The sequence below is a fragment of the Tenrec ecaudatus genome, chromosome 13 (assembly GCF_050624435.1).
Source record: "Tenrec ecaudatus isolate mTenEca1 chromosome 13, mTenEca1.hap1, whole genome shotgun sequence".
NCBI classification, from domain to species: domain Eukaryota; kingdom Metazoa; phylum Chordata; class Mammalia; order Afrosoricida; family Tenrecidae; genus Tenrec; species Tenrec ecaudatus.
The window spans coordinates 39,686,313-39,712,068 of record NC_134542.1 but is presented as its reverse complement, the minus strand read 5'-3'; the positions used below and the strand labels follow the sequence as shown (position 1 = coordinate 39,712,068).

The following is a 25,756-nucleotide window of genomic DNA, read 5'->3' as shown; positions in this document are numbered from 1 at the left end:
CAGACAGGGCTTGTGAGCACTAAGTGAGCCTCGTAGATAACATGTTTGGGATAGTTCCTAAGTATGATAGAATTAAAAGTAGTAACAATCCCCCCCGCCCCCACACCTTCCTTCTCAAAAGACCAAGCAGGCATAAAAACGCCGTAAGATTATGTCCTCTTTGCTGGTAGGAGACCTTCCACTGAGAAAAGCAAAAGGTCTTACTGGGCCCTTGTTTGGAGTGATAGATGGGTTATTATAGGGACTTCAGGACAAGGCAGCTGGCTGCAATAACTGCTAAGGGACCTCACAATCCCCTCGGAGAGCACTCCACCACTGCAAGGGTTTCAACCCCCAATTTATAACAAAGGTGGGTCTATTCTTTCTAATTTACCTGGTTAAATTAATATCTTCCAGGAGACTCAGACAAATTCACAGTCTTATCATTAGTCACAACAGGAAATTCCTCCTTAATAAGATAGAAAAGCAGTTGCTGATCTTTAACTGTATTAGTTTAAACTGCAAATGGAAGTATTTTGTTATCAACTGGGGATTACAGGTAAAAAAAAACTACAATAACAAATTATAATGTGAAGCATAAGAGTTTTCTGAGTGTATACTTAAGATAAAACATTGGCTTAATAATCAAAGTTCCTCTTTCATATAAATTGATATTTTTAATAATATGTATACATTTTTGTAGATAATTTGTGTGATGCAAATGTTGGCTAATCTTTGGCATGTAAACTCCAAAAAGGCATTCAAAAGTGTCTGTTCAATGCATCTCTCTCTTCACCAACATAATCCCGCAGGACGAGAACAGCACCTATATTGAGAACTGGCTTAAAGCTAAACGGACCTCAGCCTAAGCTAAGTGACTCTAGAAAAGGGACAAGTGAAATGGAGCCAATAACACCACTGAAAAAGGCTGCAGAGTAGGAGGCCTGGAGGCTCCAACAACTCACAGGGGCTGTTAACCAAAAGGGGGGAGGTTCAAGTCCAGGCAGAGGCGTCTCTGAAGAAAGGCCTGGCAATCTACTGAGAAACAGAGAGGGACGTGAGCCTTTGTCCCTCTCTACCTCTCATTCCCAACATGACTGCGAAGCCCAATAGAACAGGAACACAAAAACGGATTTTAGCCAATGCTCCTTCAGGCACCACAGCCTTGACGGCTGGTTCAACAGAGTCGCGACCTCTAGTCGTAGGCTGTCACCAGTCCAACACGGGAGAAGCCTCCCGACGGGCTTTGTCCAAGTCCGCTTTTACAAAGTCCCCATCCTCCTGTGCATCGCATAAATCAGAGGCTACAAAGCCGAAAAACTGTCATCAGCTATTAATTCCTGGGCCAAGGGATTGCTATTGTGAAACTAGTAAGCACTAGTGACTGACCCACACAATGCCGTGTGTGTGTGTGTGTGTGTGTTATTTAAACAGGACGAAGACCAAGATGTGGGTTAGCACAAAACTATTATAAAAACAAAATATGAAACCAATTAAAGTTTCCTGAATGACCCAATGTCTTTTTATCCTTCTCCCATGTTTAAAAGAGCAAGCGAGAGAGAGAGAGAGAGAGAGAGAGAGAGAGAGAGAGAGAGAGAGAGAGAGAGAGAGAGAGAGAGAGAGAGAGAGAGAGAGCTCGTGACCACAAGGAAGAGATCAGAGAGAAAGGTCAATGCCATAAACTTATAAAATCACTGCCTTTTCACCTGCATGAACTGAATGAGAAGGAATTGCTTTTTAAAAGCTATCCCCACACAGGCATTGGAGTAAGTCACTCTGATTACCCAGCATGAGCTAGGCAGAGACCCGCGCTAAATAATTATAAATTCACTGACCATCCCTAAAATCATTCTGGATCACCAAGAGAAATCTAATATTTCACATGTGAGCTGACAAACAACACCTTCGCGATTATGCAGTCATAAAGATGATCATTAAAAGAGTGGAAATGTGCATTATAATGTAAAATGAAAAAGCGACAGGTTAAAATAATACATCTGATGTCAACTAAGTAAAAATATACAAAGAATTCTAATTAATGAAATTAACATGAAATATCCTAAAACATCCATCTCTGGGTGGATTGAGCCATGGAGATTTTTGTCTTCTGACTACTTTTCTTGCATTTTCAAATTTTCTAAAATGAACCAGTATTGCTTTACGAGAAAAGATGCAAATAAAACCAGTTCATATGAAATGCCATCCCAAGATAAGTTTAATTTTATATTTTATCCTCAAAGTAAACTCAGTTTTATTTTTAACACACAAAAAGAAAACATCCAGTTACCAGTTCTACACTGTTGATCTTGGTGCATGCCTGTAAAATATAATTACTTAATTACTATTAGCTTCAATTCCAGACCCAGTTGGCAGGGTAGAAATCAAATGCCAAAGAATGTTCTCTGGAGACGTTTAGGGTGTCAACTATTAACCTCTCTCTCAGAGCCTCCGTTTCGCCATCAGTGAAATCTAGATACGCACTTCACAATGGTGAATTAGCTAATACCTGTTGAGCACCCAGAACAGTGCTGGGTATCTAAGAATCACCCAATAAATGTTAGCTAGTTTAATTAAATATATTCATAGAATATCTAGTATGTTAAAATGTGTTTCCATCTCAAAAACCAAGCCATTACTTAATTAGAGCCAATTCTAACAATGTTACATTTATCCTATTTCAGATGTGAATGAGCCCACATGGGTGCAATTTCCACATTGTTCCCGGGTCTGCAACATTTTCTTTTTAGCCTTGTTCTAAGGAGCTCTCTAAGACTGGCTGCTACCACCTGCCTGCTGGGAGAGGCCAGCAGGACACTAGCCTGGAGGTCTCAAGGTCATCCGTGATAATGTGTGCAGGACTATGGAGAGAGTCTCAGGGTCCCCTGAGGGGGAAGGAGATAGATAAATAGATATACCTTTTGCCCACACTACATGGTGACAGGCCTTGGTGCATTTCTTGACTCCTTGTTTCTGTCCAAGTCCTTTTTCTATGCAGGGGTTACTACTATTGGGTGCCACTGAGTTGACTGTGACTCATAGTGACCCAATGTGACAGAGGAGACCTGTCCATGGGCTAGTTCTTTAGATGGAATCTTTATGGAAACAGATCACCAGATCTTTTCTCAGGAGGAGCCACTGGCGAGAGCAGAATTGCCATCCTGTATCACCCAGGCTCCTTACACAGTGGTTAAACCCAAGAGCCAAACCCACTGCCATCCAGCAGATCCTGACTCATGCCAACCCACATAGGGTTTCTGAGGCTCTGAACCAGCAGTTCTCAACCTGCGGGTTGCCACCCCTTTCGGGGCCAAATGACCCTTTCCCAGGGGTCACCCAATTCATAACAGTAGCAAAATGACAGTGATGAAGTTGCAACGAAAATCATTTTTATGGTTTGAGGCACTGTGTGAAAGGGTGGCAGCATTGGGAAGGCTGAGGAGCACTGCACCAAACCCTGACGGGAGCTGACCGCCTCGCTCTCCCGAGAAATGGCTGGTGGGGTCCAGGTGCTGACCTCGCAGCCGCCCAATGCCTGATCCATGCGGAAGTCATTCTTATGTCCCTGATATTTGTGACAGATGCCATTCTCAATGCGCACGGCATACTTGAAATCTTCATTTGTGTCTTCATTGCTGGCTAAGCAGCTACTTTCCAGATGCTTGCATTTGACGAGAACAGGGTCGTAGTACATGCATGAGGTTACGCTAGGCCCTACCTCACATTTTACACTATAATTAGTTGATTACTTTTTAGTTTCCCATATTGAAATTGAAGCATCTGAAGGGAGGGACCTCATCCACGTGGTTATTTCCCCAGCCCCTAGAACAATGGCTAGCGCAGAATAGGAACTAGATAAATATTTATTAAATGAATGACTGAAATGATCGATGTGCTAGAGAACCTTAATTTTCCTGTCCAGAAAATGGAAATAGTATCTATATTGTTTCAAATGAGTCTTTGCTCAAAAGATGAGATTTTAACGAAATGCTTTCTTTCAAATACTTCCGATGCAGCCTCCATTACCAAGCATCGAAAATAGTCCCCCTCTGAAAGTAGCCTTCCCCTCTTTCAACGAAACTGTCTTCTGACTAAACCAAGCCATTCAGAATTGGTATTTTTTATCCCCGATGCCTGGGTGGAGCAAATGGCTTACACAAAACCACTGACTTAAAGGTAGGTGCTGCAAACCTGCCAAGTAGTAGCGTGGAAGTAAGGCCTGGAGGGCTGCCCTGGTCCAGATGCTGGCTGAGAAAACGCCATGGGGCAGTTCGACTCTATAACATTCAGGGGAGGCATCCATTGGAATTGACTCTAGGAAAATGGTTTTAGTTTTGCTTCTCTTTCGCATTATTATTGCCATAATTCTGAAGCATATATTCTTAAGAAGAAATGCTACCTGAGGTTGGTAAACTGAGCAAACCTCTGACCCCAAACAGGCTACTCCTTTTAACTTAGCATCCATGATAGGAGGCCCGCCTTTTACCTGGGAGACTATTAGGCCTTGCATTACCAAATCATCCCGCGGAAGATCTGACTTCTCCAGCAGCCCACTCTCATTCACAAACTGTCAGAGGAACAGGGAAGGCTCTTTAGACACAAGTTGCTGGAAGCAGAGAAGAACCTGGGGGCTGGGGTGCACTCTATTTACATATTGCCCCAAGCAATAAGCTTTTCCAACCTGTGTAACAGGCTTGTAAAACAGCAGCACAGATTTGCAGTTCTGTCCTGGATAATATTTTTTCCAACAAGGGATGGATATATGAAACCCTTTGTTTTCTTGAATTGACACATGTAATTTGGACCTACTGCTTTTCAACAAGCAAATGGCATGTGTTCCAGAGCTTTAACCTAAGACTTTTTAGAGCTCTCAAAGATGCTTACAGAAAGCAGTACTTGTGTTTCAGAACCTAACTTAAAAAAAAATTGCCTTGGAGTTGATTCTAACTTACAGTGACCATATAGGATGGACTAGTACTGCTCCCTAGGGCTTCCAAGACTGGAACTCTTTCTTGGAATAGAAAGCCTCATCTTTCTCCTGCAGAGAAGCTGGTGGTTTCAAACTACTCACCACTGCATAATCCACTACGCCACCAGGGCTCCTCAAAGCCCATCACAGCCAGGCCAAGGGTATCTGGCACCTAGAAATCCAACCCAAGGAGCCCAAGTGTGACCAACCAGCCAGCCGAGTGCTCCCTTGTTACCCCTGCCTCCGGCAGCCACAAATGAGCCTTTTCTCTGTTGTACTCAAGGTAGATGAAATTCCTCAAGAGCTCAGGGTCATGCTTAATGGAAGAAGCTATCCGAATATGTAATTAATAAATTGCCCATTTACTGATACTGTGTCACTGAATGAATTGTTATGGAGTTGCAATCCCGTAAGGATTTTAAAATGCAGTACCACTAGACCTGAGGAAATGTGGTCCTTCAGAGCATAAATGCAAAATGTACATTGCAACATGTATAATTCACACATTAAAAAAGGATTAAATGAAATTATAAAATATAGATGAAGAGAGTTTTGTTCCAAGTTAAAAAAATAGGGGGGTGGGGAGCAGAGAGTTTTAAAAATAATCTTAATATTATAAAATGCCCATGAATTTTTACTGTATCATGAATGTCAAGACAGATTTTAATTTAGCCATGGAATGCGATGATATAACAGCAAGGCTGAGTATTGAATCAATGGGTAACTTTAAATTTTTTTAAATTGAAACATTCGCAAGTGTTTCAATGAATGTGCTTTTTACTAAACGAGTTCTTTGAACGGAATCTGTATTGCATCTTTATAAAGCCTAAACCGATCTGGGTCTTCAGCAAATGTTTTCTGCATTGCTTTTAACATTTTTACACAGTAAAAGACAGCAAAGAGGGAACATAGTAAAACATTAATCACAATGTAAATTATACCAGAGCATGAACAATTTTAGGCTGTAGATTTCTTACTTTAACTCCTTGAAGTTGTATTGCATGCCTTTCAGGAAAACAACCTTAGTTATTAAATGTAGGTTGTGTATCCTGATGGACAGGTCCTCTTTGCTTGGATCGCTTTACAGGAATGCCAGGACATAGAACCCAAAGGGCAGGGCCCTCCGGGTCATGCGTATTAATACCTACACTCCAAGCAGGACTTGCAGCACGTTCAAAAACACACTACAGCTAATGACTACTGTGTTCTATGGCCCCAAACGAAACCAACAACTGACAACTTGGCTAAGCACTTCCCTTGTTGTGGGAGAAATAATGAGCTACATTTCTTTTTAACAAATATTTCCTCTGATATAATTTTGAATGTAGTTTTATTGCCATATACTTCACATATGACACAATTTAATTGTTCACTATATTGAGAAGAGTTATGATTCAATCATCACCTCAACCAATTTAAGAGTTGTTGTTTTTTATCATACTCACTGTTAGCTCCTCATTTCACCCAACTTCCCCTGCCTTGCCCCTATGTAACTATTAATCCAGTTATCATCGCTACAGGTTCATCTATCCTGCATATATCCATGTACAAGACATCATACAAAACATAAACAGGAAGCAAAAACAACAGTAACTGGACAAAACAGAGCAAGACCTCAGTGAAAAAAACAGAAAATACTAAAAACTGAAACAACTTGATAATGGGTCATGAAGGAGATCAAATTCCAGCCTAACTCCATTTTCCATGAGTAGCTTTACCAGGCTCCCTGTCGGCAGTCGGGCTGTTCCCATTCAGGAACTATGCTCAGAGGCTTCCTCCCTGAACGTGGAACTGGGGCGTCCACTCCCATTAGCAGCCCTCTGCAAACCATATAGACATAATGTAAGCTCTCTTATCATTGCCTCCTTTAGATTTGGATTGTATTATCTGTGGTCCTTGAATCACACTGGCCAGCGTCCTACGTCTGTGTGGACGGAGCCAAAGTCTCACTTAGACGACGGCTTGTTTGAAGACAAGCCTTTAAGCCCCCAGATGCTAGTCTTTCTGATATCTGGGCGCCAACTGCTTTCTCTAGCAAACTTTGCTGTAACACCCATATCTTCAGTGATCTCTTCGTGATGGTGAGTGGGACCATGTCATAAGAACTAAATGTTCAAATCAATTCTCAAATCTATTTTCTTAATGGGTGGTCAACTAGGAATTGCAAGGCCACAGATAAAATGGGATCCCCTTTTGGTACCCTCCAATTCCTTTTATCAGGCACCATCTACTCAACTGCTAGGCCTCTTGAAAGTCAAGTTGGATAGGGTCTTTACCCCCCTAGTTGTTTACATATACTCAAGAATTCTACCAACTGGCCTTCACATGGGTCATAATTACATATGTGCATATAAAAATAACATACTTTTATGAGAAGAAAAACAAATACAAGAAATATATGACTTAAATATTTGCATACAAGGGGGCTTCCAAAAGTTCTTCGGATAATTGCATTATGTTTTCGTTCCATTTTCCCACTAGCTGTTCAAAGCTGCCTGGCATACTATTCACTATGAAGTATGTATTGGGAGAGGTAACAAGATGGGCTTTACTGTCCACTGGAATTTACTTAGAAAGCTGTATTTCACGTGTGTGTGATACACATGATAAACAATAAATTCGCACACGTACTTTCTTTTGTGTAGCAGAGATGGGGCACGCACAGGACTTGATAGAGAATTATGTCAGCCCACCTGGGGCTTTAGATTTTGGCCTGGTCAGCTCGCCAAAGGGCAGAGACGGGGTTAATGGCAATTTTAGTTAGGGTTTTTTTTTTGTTTTGTTTTGTTTTTAGCTCTCTTTTGGGAGCCACGGAATTATTTTTTAAGCAGCTTGTTTGTTAAAAGTTTACTTCAAGTTCTAAAATATCTACATCTTTTTTTTCAACGTTGTCCTTATAAAGAAGAAAAATAAAATAGCTGAGAATCTCCAAATAATGAAACTTTAAAGAAGAAAACATGGAAAGGAAAAAAAAAAATAAGTGAGCCAAAGAGAAAAAGAAAGAAACCAAGGCCGGGCATGAGATCATTTTAAACATTTCAGAAGAGAGAAAGCCAGATTTTGAGGACATGAGAAAGCTTTTTGAGCATAAACAACATATGTCTTTTTAATTCTCCTCTTACCAAACAAACAAATAAAAACCAGTGTGAATTTGTGAAATCCTTTTCCAAGGTTATAGTTGAGAGTACTCATTTTTTATTTGAAATCTTAGTATTTGCGGGCCTTTATAGGGCTAGCATTTCCATTTCAGGTAGCAAATTGAAAATAATTCTCAGTTAATGTGACAAATCAAAACATCAAAAAAATAATTTTTGGATTTTAAGAAGATAGAAAAACCTATGGGTTTCAGATGACTTAAGACCCAAAAACTACATGCAATTTATGTACTTGTAGAGTTCCTGACGGGAATACACCAACCCTAGAAGAAATTGATAAACAAGGAAAATGGAACTGGATATTTTGTGCATTTTCGGAATGGGGTTTTGTTTCATTCTTGAGGTAGTTACATAATGCCATGTCAACTTGAAGGTATAAAAGGGTGTGGGTGGAGGTGAGCCTGTTAATCAGGTAGTAGCTTGATGACCTCATCAGGAGCTTCCACTGAGGTAATGGCTCTCTGGAGGCGTGTCTCTCTGCCTACAGCTTCCTGTTGGTGAGCCATGCTGAGACCTGTGAGAGCCCTGGAGAGGCGTCCACCACGATTGGGTCCCGGGGACCTAACACCCACCTGCCGGTGATGCTCCTGCATTCTGCATCGTTGACTGTGGCTTCATGAGTCTGAAGATGGACATATGGACTCGTTCTGGACTTATGGACTTGATTTGGTCCAGGCTGGAATGTTTTCCCGATCTACAATTACTTCTTGTATCCAAGCTCTTTCTTATACATATATGAGTTTCACTGGATGTGTTTCTCCAATCCAACCAGCCTAATGCAAGGAGAGATGTCATGTGACTTGGATGTTGTGCAATCCCTATATCAACACCTGATGGGAGCCTCTGTCCTCACACAGCTACCACGGCTATGCTGGAGGAGCTGGCCGAGGACTGCGGAATGGGTACCAGGCAGCAGCAGCAGCAGCAGCTCACAGGGAGAGGAAGTGGCCGGGAAGGGCAGGTACTATCCCTCTCCGGTTCTGCCCAGTATTCGCAGTAGCAGCCTCTACCTGGACACCCTGCCACCCTCCTTCCTGCCTTGCAGTGCTTGAGAACCAAGGCCTAGAGCCATGTCCTCTGCCTTACCTGCCTCTACTCCACCCATGGCTCAATGTGCTGCAAGAGTCTGGGTTAGGGCCCTTGAAAAATATCGGGGGGGGGGGGGGGGGGGGAGACTGTAATATACAAAAGAAGAGCTACATTTCCTCTAAAAACAAAAAGCTTTAGGGGAACTCGGATGCACTGTTGTTCAGTGAAGAAGGCTGCCTGAACGGGATGGAGCCACGATTACCTGCACTTGTCCTTTAATCAAGCAACGCAAGAGCTTCTTAAAAGAGAAAGTGCAATTTCTTAAAAATTTCCCAGGAAAACTAGGCCATTTAATTAAATGTTAGCACCGAACTTAAAAACAGAGTTTATGTGTAGCATTCAATATTTCTGAGGTTAGAGTGTCATAGGAGCTAGCAATTTCACAGACCAAATTTTATACATAATTAAGCCATAAAATATAACTGTAAGCAAGTATCTTTTTTTTTTAGGATTTTATCTCCATAACTCAGAATAATGCCTGACACATGGCATTATTCAATACACTGAATCCACAAATAATTCTGGGGGTCAGAATTAAATAGGAATATGATGCTTTTGCATATCAGGAATCATTTTGCATTGATAAACTACAATCACCTATTTGAATTACTCAACCTACTAGAAGTCCTCTGTTTTAGGAGTTGGTTTCAGTACAAGCCCTTTTAAGGTGGGGATTTTTTTAAATTGATTTATTTAGAAGTTTGTGTGAGTTATCTTGAAAAAATATCTCAATATATTTCATCCAGGAAATGAACTATACGCATATGCAATATTATCATTCCCAAGTACATATAATTATTACCAAATTAAATTTAGTAAGCACTCAATTTAACAGAGGCTCATGTCCAAAAGCAAAGCACAAACAGTGCATGTGCGGCTGGGTACAGTCTCAACAACAAGTGGCATACATGTATATGTCTTACATCCTTAGATTCCAGATTCTGACACTGAACACCACAGCTTGCTAACTCTGTAGCCTTGAACAAATTAGCCAACCTCTTTGTGACCCGGTGTCTCTATTGTTAAAATGGTATTCCACTCTAGTGACACACGAAGAGTTATAAAGGTTTAATGGCCTGATACATATGAAAGTCCACAGCAGAATCTTTTCTACATAAAGGGTTTATAAAATTTAGCCCCTCTACCACACCTTTGCCCACCCCCTCTCAAAAAAAAAAAACAAACAATAAAGAGGAAGCTTTGGAATGAGAAATGACTCTACACACCCTTGCAAGCAGGTGTGGCCTAGGACATAGCTGTAGCGAGGGCCCTGTCTCTCCAGGTGAGCCGCCCGCTGGGAGCTCTGAACCACTGACCTTGCGGTAAGCGACCACATTTCTCCCACAGCGCCTCTTTTATGCATGACCAGTACTCGTTAATGACTTACTGATTTTATAAAATCTGACACTGAAAAAACAACAAAGACACATTTGTAGAATTTTAAAGCTCTATGGATAAGCTAAAGTCTAAATGAACTGCTTTTGAAAATTAAGGAGCTTGATAGAAATAGCAACATTCTACTTATTCAAACAAGAATCCAGGCAGGAGCTAAATTTTATATTCACATGCTACTTTCTTTTTTTTGCTTGAAAGACGGAGAAAAAAATCCTACATAATCCCACTACCCACTCTGTTGGCATCTTAATACATCTCCTTTTTCTTCCGTGCATCTATGTGTGGTTTAATATTATTGCGTTGGCATCCAGTTTATTTATACAACATTGTATTAAGTATCAAGAACCGTCCACTTTTTAAAGGTATCATTTGAAACGACTTCATGAGTGTGATTTTTTTCAACAAAGATAAGGAATAATAGTGAATAATATATCTCCTTTGGTACCCAAAGGCTTTAGACCTATAATCCCCAAAATATCCAGCCAGAAAATATTTTTGCTTATTTATTGGTCAGCTTGTTTTCCTTGTCAAAATAAATCCTAAACTTCACTTTTAAGTTAGAGAAAGCTGGGGAGAGACAGAGTGCCCACTGTGAAATGAAGCCAAATGTGCACGGTGCGGAATCACCTGGCCATCACTGCCCTGACAAAGCCTACTGTGGGTGCTGGCAAACACAGAGAGTAGCTTTATTGGTGAGCTGAAGAGCTCTCGAGACAGTATGAGCAGGCAGATGGGTAAGACCAAGAGCTCTAAGGCTCAAGAGAAGAACAATGAAGGGAGTGATGCGTTGGGGTGGGAGGCACTCTGACCATCATCCTGTAACAGCACTCTGGATCACACTCCTCTTGGAAAAGACTAGAAAAGTTCAGATTCAGGGACTCGACTGGTAGGCTACTTATTCTAGGAAAAGCAAAGCACCTTTCTGGCTTGTTTTGTTGTTTTGCATAAGCAAAGCAACAGGTCAGATGAATCCTGCCTCTCAGATCTCACATCCTGGAGAATCACAGAGATCGCTTCGTGTGTTGGGGGATAAAGCATTCAGATACACTGGAAACACGGTGCTCACGGTTTACTCCAGAGGCCTGCGTTCATATTACCTCCTGGGCCTTAATATCTGCCCTTCAAATAAAGAAGGTTACAGTCTCCAAAGTGGGGGGAAGGTGGGACGGTTATCCCTGAATTCTTGTTTCGATGGAATTATGACCATCCTTTCTAAACAAATATGCTTACTTAATTAAAGATCTTCAGTTCCCCTGGAGAGACACAGATTCCCTGTCTCGTGTCTTTGAGACATGAGCACTGCTAGGGATGCGGGCACTGCAAACAAACCTGCCCTTTCACAGGCAATGAAAGGCACACTTCCAATTGAGTTCAATCATTCAAACTCTTTTCTGGTCACATCAGAATGAAAAAGCATGTTTCCAGACCGCAATGGTTAAAACAGGCTCACACAACCTGCTACCCCCGCCTCCCCAGCCCACCCCAACCCAGCTACCTAGTGCTTCCCAACTTTCCCAGCCTAAGACAGAGATTCAGAAAGAGCACGGCCTTTCTGCTGTAAGTGGATCTCCCAGGAAGTTCCCTACGGTGGGGCAATGACGTAAACACTAAGAAAATGAGGAAACAGAACCAAAAGAAAACAAAAGAGTGCACAGATAACCACTTCAGGCCTCAAATATGCAGCCATATTGTGATCCGCGGCTTCCCTGCTCTGCTTTCAGCCAGGACATGAACGGCCTCCCCTCGTGCAGCCTGCCAGGCCTGGAATAGCTATGAGCAAACCACGGCCTCCGAGTGATCTGGACTTTTCTCTTTTTGAATCTAATCAGCCGTGTCCAAGTAGCCAACCTAAAGTTTTCCCATTTACCCAAAACAGAGGTCAGCAATCTGATGTAAAACAAAATCAACCAGCTTTTCCCCCTCCGTGAGATGACAGCACCAGAACCCGGTGCTGAAGTATTTGCTTACTGACAAAGGAAGTACGGGATGTAACCTGGAGCATCTTCGGAACAGGGAGTCCTCTTCTTTTCCCCCAAGTAATATAGGGAGTCTTTTTCACAGTCGTTCCCCAAACCTCTGAGAAAACAAACAGTTTGCTCTCCCCGTCTGATCCTGCTCTGTGGACTTGACTTACTGCGAGCGGCTCTCACCTTGGGGAGTAGGGCTCGCGGTCCACATCGCTGAGTGGAACAGTGTGACTCCCTAGTGCAGATTTCCTGAGAGCCCCTTCCCTCAGCATGTGCCAACAATCAAATCTTGGCCACTTAGTGCTCTGTGTTCCACGTGTTAGCTCAGGACGCATTGAACAGCCCTGCTAACTGAGATGGATAGCCCTGTCAGACAGGAAGCTGGCACACCAGGATGCAAGCAGTGGGAAACAATGACCTTTACATCGAGAGAAAAATATCCCTAAAATGGCATGAAAAGTTTATGGGGCAAAGAGAGAGGGGCTTCTTTCATTTCATGTAGGCGCATAGCATTGCTCCAAAGCGGCGGTGCCCGGGATGCAATTTGCTCAGGATCACATCCTGAATCCCTTGCACATGAAGGAATGTCGCTTCAGGAAGGAAATGAACCATTCTTTAAGGCACCGTTTTGAAAGCAGAGGACTCTAGGGTCCCAGTTACAGTTCTGTACCCAGACAGGCGAAGCGTCTGTTCTCAGACTGCACATAGCCCTCAGTGGGGCCCCACCCGCCCCGGAAAAACATCCCTGACCCCTAGATGGAAATGGGTTGCTTTGACAGGAGAAATCAGATAAAAATGTTAACTACTTAATTAAAGCATTTCAAAACTAAATAAAACAACATTCTACCTCAAGAACCAGAGTCAAGAGTTTGGGAACTTCAATCCCATGTCCTCGGTCACTGTGTTTACACTTTGAATAAATGGTTTAATAGCGCATGGTTTCCATATCAGAATAAATGGGAACCGGGGACTCATGAAAAGGACAGCGCAATCCTTGGCACATGCACAGATGTAAGTAAAGATAATCACGGAGGACGTTAGTACATTTACAAAGACACTGGATGCTACATATTTCTCTCCTTTGGTAGAACCTATAATCATACACTATTAAATTTAATCACTTCAGCTGAAGCACAGGTATAAGCATGCCACAGGGTCAAAAAATATTTTCCCATTCTTCAAGGTTTGGAGTTTTTGTTGTTATTGTTATTATTAATTTGTTTTTGTTCTGTTAATTCTGTGGCATGGAAGAACAATAGCCTATGCTCCAGAATGAAGCAAGGCAGACTTACAGTGGGCTCCCCTGGAATTGTACTATACATGCTGGAATAATGATGCAATTTTAATATTCAATTAAAAGGTAAAAGGATTGATCACAATGACACTGTGATTTTTTTTAAATGGGTGTACCACATCAAATCTACAGAATAGTTTTCAAAGAAACCAAAGGGTAAACTAAATCCTTCTTTTACCAGCCCCCACCCCCACCCCGGCAGTTTAATTAAAAGCTGATGATTAAGTACAGCTGTCACAGACCGGAAATGATAAATATATTCTAGAAACTGAATTCCTATAAATCATGTGTGATGGCTTGGATGTGGGAGTGTACTCAGCGCCCCGACGCTGGCTCTGAGGACTTCCATTGACAGACTGGAGCGACTGACAGAGGGCTATGAATGACACGCATTGAAATGCACGTGGACTGGGGCCATTGTAAAGGTGCTGGTCAGATGCACCCAAAGCTACAGGGCAAGACTCTGCAAGACACAGTCAGCTGTTCACTGCTGGGGAACTGTCCTTTGATGCCTGCTAAGAGAATGAGTTCAGGGAGCATGTGCTTGCTCGTAGCATGCACACAAGAGGCAAAGGGAGAAGCCTGGGATGCGCCAGTACCTTGAGCCTGAGCGGCGGAGCTGTGAGAATACCCCAGGGCCAGGAGCGCAGTCTCCACCAGCTGGCTGAAAAGCACGTCCTTCCGAACCAGGACAAACTCGGCATGCTCTTCTCTGTTGTCATATTCCAGAGAACTGTCCAACTGCTCCACCACACAGAAGACAGGAATCATCAAACCTGGAGGGACAAGAGGCAAGAGCAAAACACCAGCATGACAAAGCGAATCTCCGTCACCAGGATGAGAAAGGAAGAGACCGTTATAAAAGTCACTCATCTGTGATCGACAGTGGCTTAGATTAAACAAGCCTCTTGGTCCTATGGGCCTAATGGAAAGCTGTACGCCACCCCCACCCCCACCCCCACCCCCCACCCCAATTACTACTATCAGGCTGCAGCAGGATGGCCCTGGGCAGTGGCAGAAGCCCTCTGATTCTAGTCCTTAAGGTAGAATGCACCAATCAGAGGCATCTGGTCTGAGAGACCTCAAGTTCATAGCTGGTGCATGGGGAAGGGCAAGGTGACCTCCTGCGACCTGGTACCCTTGGTGGCTAAAGTTTTATCATGTACTGTTAACTAACTCTCATATTTGCAGATCAAATCTGTTTGTCTGTAATGAATCTGGAAAAATGTATCTTACAACTCCCAGTGAAAAGGCTCCTACTAGGGAGGCACGCTTGCTTTCAGGGCCTAGGCTCTTATGAGAATAAATACAAGGAGGTCAGCAAGAATCTTAACAAAGTCTCTTCTATCTGCCTTAATTTTACTTTGCTAGTCCTGGTAACTATGTCATCAATTAACCTGAAAAAAAAATCTGCTACTTGACCGCCTTAACTTAAATTTTAACTTATATCAAAATGTGCATCTAAATATGAAACTTTGACTTTTTTCTATGTATCATTTTATACGTTAACACCAGTTTCCTCTTCTGTTTTCAGAGAAAAGACGTAAACTATCTTAAAGAATAAAGCAAATTAGACTAGTTGGAAATCTGTTGAAATCTGTTGTCACTGAAATATTTCTCTGCTTTGTATCAAAGTGTGAAAACGCTAAAAGAAAAATGTTTAATTTGCCGGAGATGTTTTAAACTGGCTTATATATATATTTTAAGTTTTTAAAATAATCCTAAAGGTATTTCAATCAAAACATAGCCAAGACAGAAGATCAAAGTTTTACCAACATTTAAGTAATAAACATGGACTCTGCCCTCCATAATTCACACAAATAAGTAGTATGCTATTGAATAAGGACCTGCTTGAGGTCTTCTCTTTATGTGCCATACCAAAAGAAAAAAAACATCCATGCGGAGGGTGGGTGCGCAGGCAGAGATGGGGGTGGGGGGTGGCAGGTTAGCAGGTCATGGTGAAAACACTTCACAACAGAACTACAACCTTTGTGCAAAATGACAGCTGGGTCCCTGCCACCTCTGACACACTGCATGCGAGAGTGAGTTGCTAGAGGCCCCTCCCTGTAGCCCAGACCCGAGAAGCCTCCTGACTCACTCTGATCTGGAAAGCAGAGGGTGAGAGCAGACTCTGAGAACTGCCGGGTCACAGATGTAGATTTTTGTTCTAAAGATAAATATAATGGTACAACTGGTTCTCATGTGCTAATTATTATTATTAAAGACAATAAGTATTGGGTGTAATTATTAACTATACTCATTATTAACAACGATAATACTCATTAAGAATTTCTATCATTAAAATTCATGGTGATTATTATTAAGACTGCACAACAATCTAACAAGTCACACCATCCCAGGGACAACTACGGACTAAACTCTCAAGAACAACACAGCAGTCTTACTGCCTGTATCAGAGGCACTCTCCGTGGCACAGATTTAGGGCTGGGGAGAAGATATGAGAAGAACAGGCCAATGTTTCTCAACAAAGATGAAATTTGAGCTTGGTCACGTGATGCTTTATAACTTTTTTTTTCATTTGTGACCATCACCAGCATATCAAATGCTTAAGTACATATACTCAGTTGATTCCTAAATGAGTATAGGGATGTCATAAATATGACATACGATCAAATAACTTCCTCTAAAGTATCTCATTCACCATCACTTATTTGGCAATTATTCACCAAACACCTAATGAGTGCCAAGCGTCATCGCTGACTTCAAGGATAGAAGCAAAAACAAGTCTGTTACAGTCTCTGCCCTCACTGCAGTCTAGGTGGTATGACATCTTCCTGAACAAACCTTATGGCATTTGATAGGACCCACCCATCAATTCCTTACCAGCAGAGACTAAGTCCCATCTAGACCATTGAACTCTTAATACTAGTATGTGACCTTGGTCCAGGGAACCAAGTTGATTTCCAGCCTTATGACTGAAGCACATGCATACAGTGTCGTGTAGTCAGTGGTGATAGGTGCCGTACATGTCACCACTAATGCCTATGTGAACACACGTTCAGTGTTGAAAACCCATGTGTGGTTCATAATGTTAGCATTGGAGTGTCACACATCTGGGGATGCCATGAACGAATCCACTTGTTGTGTAACCCTGTGTTTATTACTTAAGACTCAAAAACCAAACTCACGGCCATTGAGTCAATTCTGACTCCTAGTGGCCCCATAGAACACAGAAACTCCATGGTTTCCAAGGCTCTAAATATTTACAGAAACAGAAAGCCTCCTTTCTGTCCCATGGAGCACCAGGGTGGATTTGAATTACTGACCTGGTGGTTATCAACCCAATATGTTAACAACCCACTATGCCACCAGGGCTCCTTTCAGGGACTGCAAATCTTTCCCAAGTCTGTGACCCACTGAGAAAAACACTAAAGATCCTATTCATTTTTGTAAAAATCTGAAACATTCAATGAATCTGACATTAAAATGCAATATAAAAGTGCAGGGGTCTACAACACATCGGGGCTTACATTTTAAACTCTCAGTTACAGAAACATTTCCAAAACATGTTAGTTTTCAGTGCTAGAGGATAGAAATTGTTACTTGACATGATATCAATAATGCCACACAATCAAAAAGCAACTACCCCCCTCTCACAGTCATTTCCTACTTAACGATAAATTTTACAAGAGGACTTTGAGGTCATTTATAGAATAAAACAACAATAAACAGTAGGGTAGGGTAATACTACTTTCTATAAAGAACATAAAAAGAAGACACTGAAAAATATAAAGAGGTTAGTTTGAACACTGAGTAAAGTTTACAAATTTGATCTAAATGACTGTAGTTTTTATAATGTAATGCAATTTTTACAAAAGCAGGAAAAAATATATGCAATCTCTAGTGGCAATTTCATGAGAAATGAAAAATAGGAAATTTGAGGTTGAGAGTGAAGCAGAAAATGAAGAGATCAATTTTAAAAGTCTTTAAAAATAGGGGATCCATTAGCGAGGCAACCTCTCAGAGGATGGGTAGAAATAGAGACAAGAAGGGAGAGTCGGCCACTCACTCCTATCACTTTCCCCAGCCAAAAAGAAAGAAAAAGTGATAATCAATGGAAAGATAACGAGCATGTTGAGGAAATAAATTTAAAATTGGAAGAAGTTTTAACATGTCCCAATAAAAGAGTAGCAATATAAAAAGAAAGTATATTGTGGCAAAATTTAGATATGATCAAGAAGAATAAAAAGAAGGGGGGAAAGAAAAAAACCTCTGATTTTAGTCTTGTATCTAGAGCTCGTGGCATTTTTCCTTTTATTACAGCACAGACCCATCTCCAGATGATCAAGTAGAGAACTTTGAACCTTTCAATCATAAGCCTTGCTAAGCTTTTTACAATCACAGGAGGTAAACAGGTAGTTTAGGCTAAGGGACAGGCACATGGCACCGGTCATTTGCTGCAAACCAAGAGACATTCTGGGAAGAGAGACAGTCAATTTTGTTGTCACGGGGGCAAAAAATAAACATGGAAATACACTAGGAATATGTATTTTCCCAAATAGTCATTAGTAATGATGCCCAAACTGTCCTTCTCGTCATTACATTATTTCTGAACAATTATGCATATTTATGAATTATTAGCCATTAGCCATTGCCTGCTCTTCGTCACAACAGCTGTAAGAACAGACCTTTGCGAAGACCAACCAGTGGATGAAGCAGAGGCTGGCAGGGCGGCGGCCCTGGGCTCAGTCTGAGTACTGTCACTCCTAACTATATGACCTGTCCAAAGCTCATTGTCCTCCTGGACACCATGTCACATCACAGAATTATTGGGGGATTAGACAATGCAATAAGTATCCTTTAACTATCTAACACAGAACTATGTCACCTATTTGTTTTGGTTGGTTTGTATCTATATATTAATTCCATTTTAGAGAGAAAGAAGGAGAAAGTCCAGTTATTTTTCTCATTTTCAGTAATCAATGCCCATGATAGTTATGAAAATATATATGTATATATATATATATATATATCCTCAAAATAATGTTTCTTCATTAATCAACAAATGCCCTAGCTATTTAAGCTGTAAATTGTAATGGTCTGATATCTTCAATATGGCCCATGATGGAAAGGGGGTCGGTGTGAAAAGCACCGTATTTCATTATGCAAAACTGCCTGCTGGCGAGTGTAGCCCGGTCACTGTGGCTACACAGCACTGCAGATTTGCTAGAAGTGCACAGCACACACTGGGTTTCAATGACTTGAAACAACCAAGCCAAAAAAAAAAATTTAAGAAAATAGGTCATGAATAATTTTTATATTGATTGCATGTGAGGTAATATTTATACTGGTATATGGTAATAACTTTAGTACATTATAAAAATCAATTTCACCTGTCCCTTTGTCTTCTTTTAATGCAACTACTAGAACATTTTAAATCACATAGGCATATGTGGCCTCTTGGCCTCTTACTGTAGTTTTATTTAATGGCCTTGCTCTAAGTAATCAGCCAAATATCCACAAATACAACGGCTTTTGGGATGCAGGATAAATTCATCACAAACTGTTAAGTCGGACAACGGTGTGATTGTCCTATGCATTTCTCTGACCTGCCCTCGTTATCGTTCCTCTGCGCACCAAAGGCAAGTCTCTCAGGAGACTGGACGACAGAAATCCTTCTGCGTCAGCTCAAACAGCCAGCACCACACACGCCCTGCAGATTGGAAGCTGCCGTTGTAGTCCTAACCTCACGCATCCAGCCTCCTTTCTGAGGAAAGGGCTTGTTTTTGCCTCCCCTCTCATTTTAAAAGAAGAGGCACCATCTTCGGGGAGTGCCACCACACAGGTTCTGAGAGCAACCTGAGCTAGTCTTCTTCAGAGTCGGATGCACAGCCTTAAGCCCGCGAAAGCAGCCGGAGTCCTGCCCACAGGGGCCAGCCAAGCGTCCTTTGCTAAACCTGGGAGAGGAAAGAAACCGCTCCCAGCTCCCCACGTATTCCCATGTGCTGCTGCTGCTGCTGCCATGGGCCCCCTCTCTGGCCCTGCTGGAGCCCTGGGGGGCAGAGGGCAGCGTCCCCAGAGGGCTTCCGAGCCTGTCAGTGGTGCCGGAGCAGACCACTAGTCTTTCTCCCTTCCAACCAGACCTTTCCTTCCTGCCCGCATTAACCCTCTAAGAGAGTTCTATTCTCACGAAATAAATTAGGAAAATGAATCTATGAGGAAATAAGCAATGTGCCTCCCCTGTGGGGTAGGGGGACGAAAAAATAGAGCCCTTCAAAAGAAGAGTAAAACAGATCAAGATAATCTAAACATCATCCAAAACACGTTGCTTTCTCTGAGATTAACAACACTCTAAAGCGCGTGCAGATGGAACTCGAAGGGCGTGGTCCTTTAGTAAGGGCCCTCTATCACTGAAGATGTGCAATGGGTGAACTGTGCTCCTCTTAGTGAATTTTTGACCCGCCACTGTGTGTCAGACACTGTGCTGGGTGCAGAAGAACAAAGCAAGGTCCTGCCCCTAAAGACAACAAAGGACAATAAGTGGGCTGTGCTTGAATAGCCACCATCTCCAGCCTTGTCCCTAGCTCCTTTGTCCTTGTGGTCCACCCTCATTTTTGACCTGCCCTCTGAATGACAAGACCCCAGTCTCAGATGATAGGAGTCCAGCCTTTCTCCTCCCTCCTTCAAAGAGGCCCCGACACCCAGCCAGGGGACCACTTGCCTCCTGGTGCCCGTGGTAGTTCTGGTTCTATCACCAGAGAGTGAGGATGATCTTTTCTTACAGCAAATTTACTACCAAAACTGAACTCAATAATTTATTTGCTTTATATTGTCATATTACTATTCATTCTCTCTCTCTCTTTCTCTCTCTCTCTCTCTCTCTCTCTCTCTCTCTCTCTCTCTCTCACACACACACACACACACACACACACACACACACAAACCCATAAGAATAGAAATCACATGCCAATACTCATATTAATCTCTAGACTTCTCCTTCCATCCTAAAAACAACAAAGGCAAGTTTAAAGGCCAACAATCGCATCCATGAGCAGAGAATCAAGTGCCTCTCATCTCCTTGTTGAGCTCTCAGGCAAGATTTCAAATCAAATCAAGTCGGCCTTTCCTTGTCTCCTCGTCGTGCCTTGCTGGTCCCTCCCAGCACCTGGTCTCCTGAGCTGCTCCAGCACAGGCACCAAAGTCCACCATTCCACTCCTGTTGCCCTGGCTGGTCTCGAAATTCCACAGAGATGAACAGATCAGTCCATGCTGCACTCTGCTCTATGATGGTGTGTTAGTCCCTCTGTGTCCGCTAGGGGAGATAGGGTCAGAAGTGATGCCACGGCAGTTAAGTTTGGCTTGGCTTGGGTTCTTCGTGTGCATTTTCATAGTAAAAGAAATGCATTATATCCCAAATCATATGTTCCTTCTTTCTCTTTCTCCTCCTGCTGTCTCCTCGTTTCCCTTTACTCTCCTCTTGCTCTCTCTTACTCTCCCTCTCCCCTTCCCCCTGCTTCATTCACTCACTCCCTCACTCACTGCCATCAAGTCTACACCTGAGAAGACTGCCCCTATAGGTTTCCAAGACACACTCTTATGGGAGGAAAAAGTCTAGTCTTTCTCCCAGGAAGCGGCTGGTGGTTTCTAGCAGCTGACCTTGAAGCTAGCAGCCCGATGCCAAACCACCACGCCACGAAGGCTCCATATGCCTTCTCATAAAAGGAATTTTCAGGAGGGTATCAGAGTCAAATAATCTTCATGCACATCTCAGGAGGGCCCTGGACTCACCACAGGCAGGCCAGAAGTCTACTAGGCTTCCCCAAACTGGCCCAGCTGTCCACAGACATCTCGTGCTTTGGCAGTGAACCAGATTCTCTACAAGGTAGGTGATGGTTTTCACGGACGCTTCGTGCAGAGGCAACAGGGTGAAGAGCAAGTCCTAGGTTCTTCATCAGGGAAGGAGGCAGTCTATGCCACAGTCACGGTGGGGCAAAATTTGTCTGATGATTACTCAAAGGGTAAACAGAGTCATATACAAAGAAACGTCTCTCTCTCTCTCTCTGTAACTCAGGGTTAGATCATTATCTAAAGTTTCAAAGACACTTTTGAAGTCTCTCCTCCTGTTCCTAGGGCAGAAAACGACCACACCAAGAACTACTTTCTCCTCAGAGCTCTCTCCTGCCAAACCAGCCTCTAACTACTCTCTCAGCCCCGAGGTAGATCTTAACTGTAGGCGATAAGGAGCAGCCATCAAGGGCAGAGAGGGCGCTTCCAGCTCCCAGTGCTGCTGCCTCACGTAGCACCCACAAGGGTCAAATGGAGCCTCCAGTGGTGAGAAGGGAGCAAGATGGGGTCTGGCCTCCAGGCTTTAGATTCCAGGCCTGCCCCCATGCTGAGAGGTCCAAATTGGGGCATAAATTCCAGGACTCAACAACTCAACACTCCCATTACAGAAGTTTAGTAGCAGGTTCCGGTTGTCCTGAGGTCAATTCACAAGACAGGGCTTTGTGGGCACACAGGAGCATGTTATCCATGGCGGGGGGGCGGGGGGGGGGGTTGCGCTCCACCTGGAAACTCTGCCCACACAAGCCTGACCAAGGCATGGAACCCCTGCTAGTTAGTCTGTTAAGAGTGCGGGAGAGCCTGCCCTTGGCCGTCTCCAAACATGAGTGGTCCTCACTGCCCCCACCCCACCCTGAGCCCGACCTGGTGTAAGCCTCAAACGTCAGTTGAGCTTAGCAAACTGTGAACTCCAGCTGGACATTTATAACCACGATTAAGAGGTGGCGTTGATAGTGTCTGTCAGCTGTAAGGCCGCAGCTGTCGAACTTGCCCACTGCACCGAGGCCCCACTGCACTGGATTTGGCATCAGCAGATGAGGAAGCTTTCGAGGAAACGTCTGCATCCATGGTCTCAGGAGCAGCCTCCTGAGGATTCTCAGAAGGAGGGCCACCAGGCCAAGGGGCTCCGCAAGACCACCGGGGACCAAATATGGTGGGTTTATCACAAAGGCTGTGCAGGTGGGGGTGGGGTGGGGGGCCTTTACTCTGAGTGTCTGCTGCCCAGCGGGCCTGTGACCAAATGCACCCAGAGTCGAAGTGGCCTTGGTGGCTGTCCAACCCAAGTGCCACACTAAAGAATTTCCACATGCTTTTCAAATGTATTAACTCCCCTCACAAAACCATTCAAACAAACCCACCATTGCCCAGTCAATTCCAACAGTGACACCACAGGATACTACAGGGTCCCCGAGCTGCATTGAATTCCAAGACTCTAATATGAATGGAAGCAGACTGTTACATCTTTCTTCCACAGAGTGGCTAGAACTGCCAACCTTCTGGTTAGCAGCCAAACACTTAACCCACTTAACCCCTGCACGACCAGGGCTCCTCTTAGTAACTACAGTCAGACAAGGTGTTTATCAGTATTGGCCTCAAGACAGAAAGGTCTCAAATAAGAAAGTTTAGATTAGATGTCCCAGCAAAGTTCAAACTTATGCCATCCTGCTAAAGTGTTGATCACTCGAAACTGATTTTTCTTTTAGGTTCTTTGCCCAGTGGGTTAGAAAGGCAGACGTGGATCAGGATCCGGGCTAGATGGCACTGCAAAACAACCGCAGCTCGACTCATTAATGCCAGCATTTCTATCCTCAGGTAAGTAACGTTTTTTTCTGGAGATTTCTGCAAGAATTCATTTTTCAAATGGTCTTCCACTGGACACATCTGAGCCACTGTGTGTGTATGTGTGTAAGTGTGTGTGTATGTGTGTATATGTGTGTATATGTAAGTGTGTGTGTGTATATGTGTGTATGTGTGAATATCTATGTGTGTGTGTATATGTGTGTATGTGTGTTTGTGTGTGTATATGTATATATATACTGGAGAAGTTAATCAAATATATGTATATATATATATACATATATATGATTAACTTCTCCAATGCAATGTTGAGGAAAGATTAACTGTAACCTAAAGGTTCTCTAGCAAGGAATTAATAAAGGAATCAAGTTTTCAGCTCTCAATAAGACAAGACTACTCAGATTTCTAGTGGGAATATTTCATAGCAAGCATGTTTTCTTTAGGGAATTTAACTCACCAAAATTATTAAAAATTGAGATCAAACATTGGTGCAAAATCCCAAAGGAAATCATACAGGAGTGGAGAGATTTTTATCAAATGAAAAACCGAAAAGGTCGGTTTTGTTTTGTTTTTTTTTAAGGAAAAGAATACAAGGCCGCCTCCCTCACGGAAAGCAAAGGCTGACTGCTGTCTAGGTGTAGGCTGCCCATGGCAAGTGTGCACAGCTGTGTAACCGACAGGTAGGAAGCCGCTTAGTGAAGAGAGTGTAGGTCTCACAAAGCCGGCTTCCACGCGAGGCAAGCCACCACCCCGCTTTCCCAGCCAGTGCAGGTCACTCCCAGCGCTGCGGCCACGGGGGCCCAACAGCAAGGGAGCCTTTGGAAAACAAGGCTGAGAGCAGACAGGAGGAAGGAGGAGAAGGAGTCAAAGGCTCAGTCTGTGTCATCTCCCGTCCCTTAGGGGGTACAAGCCTATGTGGTTTGTAATACGGAGTATATTATTATTGTAACTGTGATGAAGGTAATAAAGGCCAGCCTACAGACGGGGGAAACCCGGGTCCCCACGGATGGACCACTCCCCAGACAAGATCGTGATAAGTATATATGTACCTGTGTCGTTTATAGCACTGTCTTCAATAAGAAAAACAGAACTGAGAAAGTTCGTATGTTATTGTTAATTTGCGCATCTAAGCCGTCCTCTTTCTAACGTCTCTATTTTCCAAAAGAAAATGTGAACTGCTGTATTAAAAATTAAAGAGAACTTCTAAACCACAGCGCGTACAGTCATTGAAAATCTTATCTTCATCCTTAATATAATGATCCAGGGGATCCCACCCGGCCGAAGGAGACATGTTAGCCCACTTTTATTACCTCTGAGCAATAGTTCAAATCCCGAAGTTGTTTGTCACTCAAGCAAAGCCAGAGAGAATGCTCTCAAAACCCTAAAGTTAAGGCTAAGCCTTACCTTTGCTGAAGCAAAAGCACTGGCAATCCCGGGCGAAAGTCACCTTCCCTAGATTTCCTAGATTCATAAGCGATCTTAACGCCTTAAACACTTTAACTATACTATACAGCCGACTCTGGGCCGCAAAGGGCAGCATTGTTTGGTGTTGTTTTACTTCCAAAATTTCCAAAATATTTCTAATCTTAGAGCAGAACACGCAAGCACCTAGATAACAGGAAGTCAAATAAAGCACACTTTGGACAACTCTGGATTAAGGTGGACGGGGAGTTTGACATAACGGTGTGTGGGTTTGGCTTGGGACAAAGAGTGGCATGGCCAATTTACCGATCCTGGGGTCTTAACACCATCCCTGCCGAGATCTGTAGGACAGTGATAAAAGAAACCACACAGAACCGTGTCCATGAGCGTGAGTTCATTTATTTTGTTAACAGACGTCGGATCCCCAAACAGATATGTTTTCAAAGAGCAAACCTCTGTTTATTATATGTACGAGAGACTGGCTGCGAGAAAAGCGACCGGTGGAGTCATTACATCAAGACAAGAAGAGGGCTGCATCTCAGAAGCTTTCCTTGGTTAAAAGAACCCCCTTTCCAGCTATACATCAACCTTCAGCATAATTATGTTTGACAGAATATAAGCTCTTGGCAGTTAACTTGTTTACAATAAATGCTTAGTTTGGGTGCATGGGCTGTATTTCAGTCTTATAAATATCAAACACAAACTTACTTCAGTCCATTATGGGGCTGAGAATTCTTTCGCTATAGATTTCTTTTTTTTAATATTATTATTGGGAAACCAAGGGAATTACTTTGCAGCTTGTTTTACAATAGCCACTTAGAATGGTGTGCAAAGAGGTACATTTATACTCTGACCCTACGTTCATTGGAATTCTGGCGATTACCATAGG

The 25,756-nt window shown here is 42.9% G+C and overlaps 1 protein-coding gene across 1 annotated transcript in view; it reads right to left on the bottom strand.

The window, feature by feature from the left end:
- SATB2 (SATB homeobox 2) overlaps positions 1–25,756 on the bottom strand; it is a 209,839-nt gene that overhangs the window by 170,362 nt on the left and 13,721 nt on the right. Inside the window, exon 3 of the mRNA XM_075529383.1 lies at positions 14,445–14,621. Coding sequence (XP_075385498.1) covers positions 14,445–14,621 — 177 coding nt within the window. The remainder of the gene's footprint in view (positions 1–14,444; positions 14,622–25,756) is intronic.